Raw genomic sequence first — 12559 nt, 5'->3', positions numbered from 1 at the left:
TTTAAATTGTCGGTACTTTTCCATTTGATTGGCCTCTAGGGTTAACCGCTTTAGAGTAGGCAATGATAGCGTGGTTTTCATTGCCTATACGATATTAAACTGAGGTTTTTTGGGGTTTAGGGGGGAGGGGGAAAGGTAACTATTTTAGGTTAGGTAAGGTTCCATATTTAATATATGCTATGCTTTACCAACCCCCCCACCCATCCCTAATGTGCAAATATATAGCTCAAATTTGTTTCTAAATTATTATATACTCATCTTATTTTATTTCCTTAGCATTAACCAAACTTGACTTTTTTAAAAAGGCCCATTAAATGGAAAAGTACCAAATTGTCCATTTATTTACGTTTTTATTCCCTTTCCCCCACCCTTTGCTTACGTAAATCCTTACGCACATAATATATATTAGGTGAATCCTAATAAAAGATAAAAAATATGATGAAAATATAATAATTTATAAAAAATTTCGGGCTATATATTTGAAAATTAGGGGGGGGGGATAACTTAATCTAATCCCCCCCCCTAATTTGCAAATATATAGCCCAAATAAAATAATTCCGATATATTCTGTCACCCACCACTTGTTTTCCACTGAGCGTAAGCTGAGTGTTTTTTAATAGACAGATAAAACCGGTTTGTTCTCGAGTTTTAAACAGCATAAACTTGAGTGTTGGCGGTATAATACATGAGTACTCAGCATTTTCCTTTAATCCAGATCACGTCTCGACTCTAATAACGGCAATGTACCCCCCCCCCCCTCCCCATATCCCATAGGCCACACTGGTTATGCCTTTTGGATAGGATATTTTCTATGTAACTAAGGGTAACTTCCATAATTGTTGTCAATGAATAAGCATTATAAGGCTATTTCAGCCTTTATTAATACAAACATTGCATTCGTATCTTTTCCAAAAATTTCTCAGCTTTTATTGTTGTTTAATTACGATTTTAAATTTGTCATTACTGAACTAGAAATCCCCTCTCACTGAACTTCATGAAACGTTTTCCGTTTGAAAAACAGGGGATGATTCTTCGTTCCTGGAAACGAGGTTACGTGATTAAATCCCACCCCTCTGTTTTTGGGCTGCCGTGCATGCCAGTCGAGAATCACTATTCAGACAGTTAACCACACAAGAATTCTTGGTTAAATATTCCTTTAAAATGCAGAGGAAAGACGTAAAATCAGAAACAGAACAACTTGGTCAGGTTATGTAAGTAGGCTATTCATAACATTCTATTATAGGCTACTCTTTTTCCTCTTAAACGCAATCCTGTTATTTGAGTGGAATTTTAAGCCATATCAATGGTTTTTTTTTCATTTAGGAAATGTATTTGCATATCTTTTAAACCTTATAAATCGGGATGGAGCAAAGTCGTGAAGCTGAAAATTTTTTGTACTTCATTGAAGCAGAAAATCTATTTTACAAGTTTTCACTTTTATAACACATACTTTTAGGTAAATTTTTCGCAGTTCATATTATTGACTTACGAATAAAGTGAACATACCATTCGATTTTTTTTTATGAATTACAATTCAGGGTGTGGGGATGGGGGTGGGTAAATTCGAATTTGCGATAGAAGCGATTATTATATTCGTAATAATATGAACTGTGAAAAATTTACTGATTTATAAAGGTCATCAAAGGTCAGGGCCCTCTAGAGAGGATTGGAGGTAGGCACTTCAAAATACCTTCCTGGGACATACTTTAGCCTGTAAAACTATCCTTGAAAGTTCAAATTTTCTTCAGGGTATATTCCAATTCACATTAGGGTGGAGGGGGGGGGGTATAAAGTTCATTTCTGGCGCAAATGAAAGTTAAATTTGGGTTCAGAATGCAATTCTCACTGTAGTGGTAAGTTTATTTCTTAGCTACCTGAATAGTCCGTTAATATAAATCTTACCCATAAGCTTAATCGAGGCTTTTTTTTCTACATTTAAGAAAGTTACAAATCTTGAAATGTACATCCATTTTGGAAGGTTTCATTTTTATGATACAAATATTGTCTAAGGTCGTTAAAGATCAGTGCACTTTGTAAGGAGAAGTGGCTGGAGGTAAGATACGAAAGACTTCCGGGTCATCATTGAGGCCACTGGAAATATACCTGAAAGTCTCACATTTGCCTAACTTGACTGCTTTCGAAGATAGCAAAAGATCACAAATGACTAATCTTACCGTTTATTCCGGATAATATTGGGTAAAATTTTCTGATGTAACTCACTTATGAGATGTCTAAGAAATAGAACTATCTCCAGAATCAGAATTTTATCCTGAATCCAAATGGGACATTCAATTGTTGGAAAGAGCTTACCCCTACCCTTTTTAATGTGCAAATCAATGCACTGAGTTGTATATATGCACTGTTTTCTGTAGGTCATTCCTCTTCAAATCTGATTAAATAAATTTCAGTTGATTTAATAGTTTGTCAAAATAATGTAAATGTCATTGCATATATGCAATTCAGGGTATATATTTGTACATTAGAGGAGGAGGGTAGAGTTCATTTCCGACAAAAACGAATGTTATATTGAGGTTCGGGGTGAAATTCTGATTCTAAATATGTATATTTCTTAGGGATCTCATTACTGAGTTAATTAGAAAATTTATCCAGTATTTAGCCAAAATAAACGGTAAGATTGATAAGTTGTCTTGAGTTAATCAGTCTCAGAGTCTTTGAGTCAATCGAAAATTTTACCAAATGTTGTTTTTAAATCATAACGCTAATTTGTGAAATTTTTTTCCACCATATTTTTCACAGTTCATAATTATAATTATCCAGTATGATCTTTCCCTATCTCACCCATTATAAAAACCCGGACCAAGGTGCGAGTGCTCCAGAGAACGTTTTTGCAGATAGAAACATAGGCGGCATCAGATCTTTTCACGGGTAGACAAGTCAGACTGTGATCTAATCGGAAATAAGTGGAAACCAGCTATTACGAATAATGCACTTTGTTGGAAACAATCGGAAACAGACTAACCCGCTAATGCACAAAGAAGTGGGAGGAGCTTTTTGTTCGCACCGAGAGCGAAGACCAGAAATGATCTGCGATAAGCTTACTGGATAATTATATGAACTGTGATATTAATATACAAGTAAGAGAAAGAAAAATAGTAAAAGCCTTACTGTATTAGGCCTAAGTACGCTAAAAATACCGAATGGGTCCCTCTTCCTGCAAATTCGCCTCAACTCAGTTTTTTGTGAACCTACTTCTTATTTTGTTTTGACAAAGTATTCCTATTGCTCCAAACTAATAAATGGGCTCATATTAGCTCATAACTTCGAAAAACTAATGTTTTTTTGGTAAGGCTCTTGAATAGCGCCTCTTCAGAAGGAGACACACTGGAACAAAAGACATTTTTATATTGCCAATTTTATGCTTATTTCCATTGTTTGATTAGCCTTTTGATAATTCATCCCCAGCCCGCCTCTAATAGGCTCATAGCCGTAGGCTATATAAAGAAACTAGCCAAAAATGACGAAATTATTACTTTATAATCTGCAGCAAGTATCAGTGAATCATTCCTTTTTTTTTTTTTTTTTTTTTTTTTTTTTTTTTTTTTTTTACCAATTTCATCTATTTTTGAATCGGTTTTCATCAATGATTATGCTACTTTTTTCTACATATCCTTGGACTACTTTTTTCTACAAAGTATAGCATTTAATTGTGAAAACAATTTTTTGTTAGCTTGTAGAAACAATTGTTCATAAAATTGTTACTAGCATTTTTTCTTAGAACGGTGGGGCGTTGGGTATGCGTTGCATACCCAACGCCATGTTAATATTTTGTCACAATGTTTTTGCATTTTTGGTGACAACAAGGGTCCTATTGCCAAAACCAATGACATCATATCAGGGGCGAATGTCCAGTATTTTTATTTTAGGAGCAAGAGGGGTTCATATCCGGATAGTCAAGGGGCATGGGATGTATAATTTTTTTTCCAAATTATTGGAAGGGGGCAATTGCCCCCTCCCCAAATGACAACCCTGTATCAGAGCAAAAAAAAACTTTTTTACCTGGTAGATCTGCCTTAGGTCTCTTCACGCCTGAATGCTAAGCTTTTTTTAAGCTTCTCTGTTTGGCTGTTTTAAAATCATAGTTTTTAGGGCAGTGTCACATTTTCGTCAGTCTTGCCACGTTGTACCGTAGAGATAATTAAAAAACTTAATAAGAAATTTGACCAAAATTTTACGTTCAAACATATTTTAGGAGTGAAGATGCCAAAGCTGCTCAACAAGAAAGCAAAAACCTTCTGGAGAGAGCAGGAGATTCTATAAGCGGTGCTGCGCGAAGCGTGTCTGACACTGCATCTCAATTGGCGCATGGTACGTATGACACTGCAGCTGGCGCTGCACAAGGGGCGTATAGTACAGCAGCAGATGCATCAAAGGGTATCTACAACAAGGCTACTGGTGCAACACAAGGTGTTTACAACGCAGCAGCTGACACAACACAAGGTGTTTACAATGCAGCATCAGGAGCAGCAAGAGGTGCATATGATACTGCATCTGGGCTGACACAGGCTACCTTGGACAAAGCTGGCAACGTTGCTCATAGTGCAATGGACACCACTCGCGCTGGTGTAGACAAAACTAAAGATACTTTGCAATCTGGCTATGAATCAGTAAGTCAATTTTAAATTGACCTTCCCGGGTCAACACTTGCCAGTACAATAATATTGTTCGTGTTGTCGATGTCATAAAATAATATTGACCGTCAATATATATATATATATATATATATATATATATATATATATATATATATATATATATATATATATATATATATATATATATATATATATATATAGTCTGAGTTGTATGATTTTGAGATAAACTGTTCCTCTGTTTTTCAAGTCTTGATATTTGGAAATCCTAATCCATAACCTCCATGTAAATCATGGCATTACGGCAGCTGTGATCAACCCGTGGGGCAGAGATCAATTCACTGTCACAGCAAAAGAGCCACAGTTCTTTTAAACCTCAAGTTTGCAATTCAGTTTTTTTTTTAAGCTAAAGATTGATAATGAAGCTCAAATTGGCTGGCCTTTCCTGAGCTTAAACAAATTCATGTATATTGAACTTTAGTGCAGGCTCTGGAATTCCGCTAAAGCTTATTTGAATGTATCTAAAACTTACTACTTTTTAACTTGGCTAAGTTTAGGCTACGTATCATTGTGAATATTTACTTGGTTGTTTTTTAATTTTTATTTTTTTGCTATTTTATTTTAAATTTGGTTGGTCTTTAATTTGATGTGCCTGGCTAATCGAATTGGTCGGTCTTCGACCAATAGGCGATTAATCGATTTTGATACTAAATAGCTTAATTTTGAACCTTCTTTCAGGCCAAAGGCTTGGTTTCATCTGGTACTGAAAAGGCAAAGGAAGGGGCGGATGTGGCAAGCCAAAAAGCGAAAGAAGGTACCAATCTGGCAAAAGAGAAAGCACGAGTAAGTGGCAGCACTTATTTATTAGAACGGAGTAATTAACCCAGACCATTAATACTTGTCACCTACTAAAAATGTTGTCTTTAGTAATGATTAGTTCTCTTACTTTACAGTCGCCTCCAGATTCTCATTCTTAAGAGTTTCTATGGTCAAAAGCTTTAACACTTTTATGGCTTAAATCCCTACTACAGGCCATGGATTCTTTGTGGGGATTAAATAAAAAAAAAACTAAGTTTTTTTTAACTGAAAGTAAGGAGTGACATTAAAACTTAAAACGAACAGAAATTTTTTCGTATGTGAAAGGGACTATTGCCTCCTCAACGCCTCGCTCTTTACGCTAAAGTTTTTTATTGTTTTAAAAAATAAAGTTGTGAGACAGTCAAACTTTAGCATTAACAGCAAGGCGTTGAGGAAGGGACAGCCGCTTTCATATACGGAATAATTTCTGTTCGTTTTAAGTTTTAATGTCGCTCCTTAATTTCAGTTAAAAAAAAATTAGTTTTTTTATTTAATTTCTAAATGTTTTTGAATTAATGCAGGTTTTGATATTGGCTCACCGTACATAAATAATTAAAACAAAATTTGCATATTAATTTTACTTTTTTGGTTTAATGGCTTTCTCGAAAGTTTAATTTTATTTACGAGCGTTTTTATTAGTAAAAAATATACGTAACCTACGAATTAACTTACATAACGAACTTCTATATTCGATATTTTTATTACGTAAGTTAGGGGGTTCGCCCCCTAGTCAATAACTCACTCTTACGTTAAAGTTCAAATTTTGTTCTAATTCTTTAAGAATTCTTTAAGAGTCATTTCTTTAAGAATGACCCCTTAATCACAAAGGCTGTTAATTAGAATAAATAGCTCTTATGAAATTACTAACAAAAAATTTAGCGTTAAGAGCGAGGTATTGTCTAGGGGGCAAACCCAATCGTACGTAATTTCTGTTCATCTTAAGATTTGAAGTGCTTTTTACTTTCAGTTGAAAAACTTGTTTTTTTTATTTAATTTCTGATCGTTTTTTAAATAATGCTGGGAAATCCGGTGCCTCCTTCATAGCAATGTTTCTTCCCCCATGAAAACTTCCTCCATCGTAACTTAAAAAGAGCACTAGAACTTTTATTTTCCGTTCGATTGAGCCCTCCTGCAATATTCTAGGGCCACTGGGTCGATACGATTACCTCTGGGGAAAGAAAAAAAAAAATCACGCATCCGTGATCTTTGTTCTGGCAAAAAATACAAAATTCCACATCTTGCAGATAGGAGCTTAAAACCTCTACTGTATGGTTCACTAAAACGCTGAATCTGATGGTGTGATTTTTATTAAGGTTCTATGAATTTTAGGGGGTGTTTTTCCCTTTTTTCGAAAATAAGGCAAATTTTCTCAGGTGCGTAACTTTTGATAAGACTAAATTTGATTAAATTTATATATTTGAAATCAACATAAAAATTTATTCTTTTGATTGATCTACTGGTATCAAAATTCCGTTTTTTAGTTTCGGTTACTATTGAGCCGGGTCGCTCCTTACTTAGTTCCTTACCACGAACTGTTTGATTTGTAGATTGTTTTGTAATTATTGTATTGTTATATGGAAAATAAATCTGTCTGTCTATCCACCTTACCACCTGACATGTACTTCACAAACTCCTCAAATAGTTTAAAAGTTAAATCTTTCTGAAGTTACAAAGTAATACCTAAATCCCAAAATATATGGGTAACATTCATTTTATCAAACAGCCCGTGGTAGCAAACTGAGTAAGGAATGATTCGGCCTAAATAGAAATCGTAACTTAAAAAAGGAAACTACGAAAAAAAATTAATACATCAAAATAATTGGCATTTTGAATATAAAACGTGACGCATCAAAAGTGACAAACCTGAGGAAAATTTTTCTGATCTTCAAAAAAAGGTTGAAACAACCCCAAAGACCCATGTCATGTTAATGAGAACCATACTATTAGATCCATCATATCACAGAACACTACTGTAGTGGTTTCAAACTCCTATTAACAAAAATGTTGAATTTCTTTTTTTTGCAAGAAGAGAGATAGCGGATGTTTTATCTTTCCTCAGGGGCGATCGTATCACACCAATGGTCCTAGAAGGTCGAAAGAAAGCTCATTTGAAGGAAAATTAAAAGCCAGTGGTCTTTTCAAGCAACTAAAGAGATTGAACGGCAAGAAGCCCCCCTCCCATACCCCTATTCTCCCCAGTGACCCTCGATCAAATTTTGAGATAGCCATTTTGTTCAGCATAGTTGAAAGGTCCCAATTACTGCATCTGTGGGATGATATGACCCCATATAGTCCAAGGGGAAAGGGATGTAAGTTACAAAATTGCCTATTGTTTACATACAGTATTTGTTATTGGGGAATGCACGGAAATTTGCGGTGGAAGATTCTGAGGGTGGTTTCCCACAGGAAGTATTTTCCGTGGGGAACACGTTTCAGAGAGAATTTTCCAAGAAAAATTTTACACGGGAGGGGGAAGGGCTGTAAGTTATGCAGTTTACCAATGTTTACATATAGCATTTGTTATTGAGAAATATAAAAACATTTATCGGGATTTTCTGCGGGGGATTTCCTTCGGAAGGGGGTTTTCCATGGGGAGCTTTAGAAGGGTTTCCTACAGAGGGGAAGGGGGGATTTTCCGGTATGAAAGCAGAGCAACATTGGAAATTAGAACGAACAGAAATTATTTTCTATACGAATGGGCCTGGCCATTTCCCCTCGCTCTTTAAGCTAAAGTTTGACTTTCTGCCGTAATTCCTTTAAAAAAAAAGACTGTTCAAGCACAAAGGCCGTTACATTTGAATGAGAAGTGTTTTTGAATGACGTTAAGACTAGCGTAAAGAGTAAAAGTTCTAATGTGGCCCTTAACTTCCATATGAAATAATTTGTTTGTTTTTTTTTGTTTTGTTTTTTTAGTCTGCACCAAAAGGTTTTTTTTTCTCCCTGTACTGAAAATGTGTTAACAAAGAAATCTTATTCACATATATATATTCAAGGTGCAAAAAAAGTAACATCCCTGGCACAAAAGTAGGAAAATATAGGGTAGTAAGGATTTTTGCGCTTTTTAATAAAAACAACAAAAAAGGGGGGAAGGCGTCATAACATCAAACCGTCAGGAGACCGAACGTCAGAAGACAGAACGTCAGGAGAAGTACAAAATCCGTCATAACATCGACAAAAAATCTGTCAGAACCTCGAACCGTCATAACATTGAAAATTTTAATTTTACTTTTTTGGAGTTTAGGGGGGGGGGGTACGCAGGTTAGGTTAGTTTACGTTTTTAATATATGCTATGCTTTGCCCCCACCCCCTGATATGCAAATACATATAACTTATTACTGTTATATAAATTTATAATTTTTTTAGATGTTATGACGGTTCGAGGTTCTGACAGTTCGATGTTATGACGTTTCGTGCTTGTGACGGTTTGCCGAAATAGTAGCACCCCCTAAAAGGGTATTTCTCAAAAGCTAGGTGGTTGGGCGTTTGTTTTTTTCTTTGCCAGAAAAGAAGGTATTTTCATTTCAGGCGTTTCAAACCTAGGTTGGCTTATGTCGCCTCCCCAGTTGTCACCCTAGTGTAATATATTTGTCAGCCATTTTAGTGACGTGGAGGATGTCCCATTTTCTTTTCTATTCTTACGCTAATTTGGCACAAATTGTGCTTAATTTCACTTTGATTGGTCATGTATAATTAGTCACTCAAAGTGATTACACTAAGCAGTGTTGTCACCCCTATTGATTTATCACTGATTCTATTGATTTTTATATTGCATAAGCAAAAAAAAATTCTGCACATAAATTACTAGATTATTGAAGAAGATCACTGAATAAACTAAAAATCTCTAAAATAGTGATTTGATTCTCACTGGGTGGCAATCCTGGCTATGCAAGGCCATATCCCGCTGGATGCCCAGTTATAAAGTTCGCCCACCTCGGAATTTTTGTCCGAGTCATAAAAATATCAAATACATATATAAACAAATTTTTGTTACGTTTTGTAAAGTTTTTTCTACCCCCCTTCCCCGAACAAAAATCCTTGATACGGCCTAGACGCTATGCATACATTACGCGCACTGTACTCGTACATAATTTCGTTTTTACCCACAAGTGTAGCTTGGGTATTAGCCGTTATATGCGAAATCAATCTTAAATGGACTATGACTACATTTTGTTTATCATGTCACCAAGAAAATAAAATTCTAGTATTTCCTGAAACACATGGTGGAAACAGCCATATTATTGTCACATCTGTGTATAAAAACCGAGTACCCTCGAGTACAGCATAATTGTTGGAAAACAATTACCGTTCATTTTGTTTCAAGATAAGTCCTTTCTCCGGTATAGTAATGCCTTTCTGTCAAGCTTTAAAGGTATTGATTTAAAGGTATTGCCACCCCTATTGATTTATCACTGATTCTATTGATTTTTATATTGCATAAGCCAAAAAAAAAAAATTCAGCACAGATCACTAGATTATTGAAGAAAATCACTGAATAAACTAAAAATCTTGGAGGACTAATGACGTAGTAGGCTTCAGGCTTTTACAGTTAAGGAAGGTTTTTAAAGGGAAGTATCTTGTTTGTTGTGAAACTAAATTCATCTTTAACAATTTTAGAAATAACTGATAAATTAAACTGAATATATGATGTATAATGATATTAATTTTTGAAATCTGACCAGGTCAAAATTTTACTGTAGTTTTAATGTTTATTGTCAATTTTAAGTACCAAAGATTAGCTCTTTTCCTTGAATTTGTACAGTTCCAAAGTTAAATTTTTGGTTTTAAAAGTGGAATCTGTGAGGGCAGTACCCCTCTTAGTATTTAGAGAAAATCTAGAAATAATGTTAATAACAAAACAGATATTAAATGAAAAAATGTTTGTTTTTCTTTTTTAATGAAAATAAAACAAAACGTCAACATTAATGAAAGTAAAACGTTAACACTAAAAACGAATAGAAGCTTTCAATAATAATCCTATACACTCTACAGCCTGATCATTTTCTCCAATACCTTAAGAACGACTCCTAAAGCACAAGGGGATCGGAGAGGGATAAAAAGTGGTCAGCCCCTCCTTGTCTGCGAAAAGAGGCGACTTGACCTTATTTTCATTTTGATTTCGGGGTCAATTTCTGTGTTACAATCTGGTAAATAAAATGTGGTTTATATATTTGTTTATTTAAGAAAAATTGCCGAAATTAAATATTTTAATTTTTTTCCAGTCTGGTTCTGAGCATGTCAAAGAAGCTGCTGAGGACTTCAAACAAAGAGCATCCTAAGTGGAGATCACATTTCTTGAGCCTGCTTATAATTTCTATTGCCTTATTGAAGAGTTTGTATTTCTGTGATATATAATGGTTTAAATAAAATCTTGAAATTTCTCAATGCGTGATTGTTTTTCACTTGAGTGAAACCCATAGGCTAGAGTAAAGATTAAGAAGCCTGATTCTTTAGCTTTCGTTAGCCTTATCATATCAAAGCAGTGTTTTCAATTTTAGTTTGACTAAAGGCGGGGAATTCCGAAATTTCATCTACAGCTCTAGACAGGGATAACAATAAAGGAACAGATATGGAAAGGTAGGAAAGACGAAAGGTGCCAAATAGACAATAGAAATAGAAAGAGATATGATTCATCAAGTTGGAATAATGTAAGAAAAACATAGTGGGAATAATGCGTTAAGGATGATTTCTTAAGGGGCAGAGGTGAATGATATTTTAACAAGAAAACGTAAAAAAGGGCGAAGTGCTAAATCAGGGATATCGTCTTCGAGGGGAGAGGACAGGAGAATATCCATTTCATTTCGCTGTAATACTTTCATTAATTTGCCCTTCTGGCATATTCTCAATATCTAGAGGTTTTGTGAGTTCAGGGTCCTAGAATAGGTTTGAAAATTTATGTTAAGAAGACTAAGTCACTAAGGCTAGGAAGAAGTGAAGATGAAAAGGTGACGTTGGGTAATGAAAAGATTGATCAGGTGGGCAGCTTCACTTACCTTGGTAGTATTATTAGTAAAGATAGTAGGATCAGTGAAGATGTTAACAGTAGAATAGCCATGGCCCAGGGTGTTTTTTCTCCACAATTAAAAAAGTTTGGAAGAATAGTAAGATAAGTGCAAATCAAGATTAAAATATTAGAAATTACAGTGATGACAGTAGTCAAATATGGCTCTGAAGCATGGGCGCTTCGAAAAGCGGATGAAGATTTCTTAGATGTTTCCCAGAGAAATTGCTTAAGTCTGACTGACCGTATTTCAGACAATAGGCGGTACGAAAAATGTGGTTTAATACCGCTCTCAAGGGCTATAATGAAAGAAAGGTTGAGATGACTAGGGCACGTTGTGCGGATGAAGGATGACAGATTGACGAAGATCGTTCTTTTTGGCCAACTGCCGGGCTAAACGGAAAGCAGGTCGTCCTCGTCTAGGGTGGGAGGACGTCAAAGAAAGATTTAAAGAAAATGGGAACTTCGTGGGAGGGTGTAAAATGGGAGGCTTTGAATAGATTGGGATGGAGGAGGATCGTGAGTAGCTGTGTTGGACTCAGGTGGCTTGGTTCTGCGATGAGTTGTTAGCAGTAGTAGTTTGTCAAATATCTGACAATTCTGGTCAAATGAAGAAATTAAAACTTAAATAGAACAAAAATTACCCGGTATATGAAGGGGTCTACCACGCTAAAAGTGAGAGGTGCCCACTTTCCACCATATGGTTTAAATCAAAACGCCACATGGGCCACACATTTCTGCCAAGCTCGACAAGTTTCTTCAACGCCTGGCATACACCAAATGGTGTTCGTCATTTCTGAAAATGAATGCCCCCTCTTCTAAAAATAACTACTACTTAAGTGCAAACATTTTACTGTGAAAAGGAAATTCGTACTGAAATGTTCAAAGCAAATTTAAATAGGAAATTGTGAACACAACTTACCACGCTTGTCTAATATTAGTGCGTGTCTTCACCCTTGATGGGAAAACGACAAAGTTTAGCCTGAATAGTGGGGGTGAGTATACCACAGCCCATGCGCTCAATCTCATTTCTGTTCGTTTCGATTTTCAACGTCGTTATTTACTTTCATTTGGGATTTTTTTTTTTTTTTTT

At 35.4% G+C, this 12559-nt stretch overlaps 1 protein-coding gene across 1 annotated transcript; it reads left to right on the top strand.

Annotated features, from left to right (window-relative positions):
• The first annotated feature begins 1097 nt into the window (after positions 1–1097).
• LOC148943978 (uncharacterized) lies at positions 1098–10852 on the top strand. The gene is made up of 4 exons (XM_089101555.1): positions 1098–1211; positions 4211–4625; positions 5349–5453; positions 10688–10852. The coding sequence occupies exons 1-4, from the start codon at positions 1162–1164 to the stop codon at positions 10742–10744; spliced, it is 627 nt and encodes a 208-aa protein (XP_088957681.1). The 5' UTR covers positions 1098–1161; the 3' UTR covers positions 10745–10852.
• Positions 10853–12559: the final 1707 nt, after the last annotated feature.

Source organism: Artemia sp. Qi Xiang Cuo, chromosome 15, assembly GCF_049724085.1.
Source record: "Artemia sp. Qi Xiang Cuo chromosome 15, ASM4972408v1, whole genome shotgun sequence".
In the NCBI taxonomy this organism is placed as follows: Eukaryota; Metazoa; Arthropoda; class Branchiopoda; order Anostraca; family Artemiidae; genus Artemia; species Artemia sp. Qi Xiang Cuo.
The sequence above is the reverse complement of the archived record's forward strand: the minus strand, read 5'-3'. Positions and strand labels throughout refer to the sequence as shown.

What these genes read in the sequence shown, in the direction of transcription:
- LOC148943978 (XM_089101555.1), top strand. Translation starts at nt 1,162, where the DNA reads ATGCAGAGGAAAGACGTAAAATCAGAAACAGAACAACTTGGTCAGGTT. An exon ending in TGCAATCTGGCTATGAATCA is followed by an intron (nt 4,626 to 5,348) that starts GTAAGTCAATTT and finishes ACCTTCTTTCAG; the next exon opens with GCCAAAGGCTTGGTTTCATC. An exon ending in TGGCAAAAGAGAAAGCACGA is followed by an intron (nt 5,454 to 10,687) that starts GTAAGTGGCAGC and finishes ATTTTTTTCCAG; the next exon opens with TCTGGTTCTGAGCATGTCAA.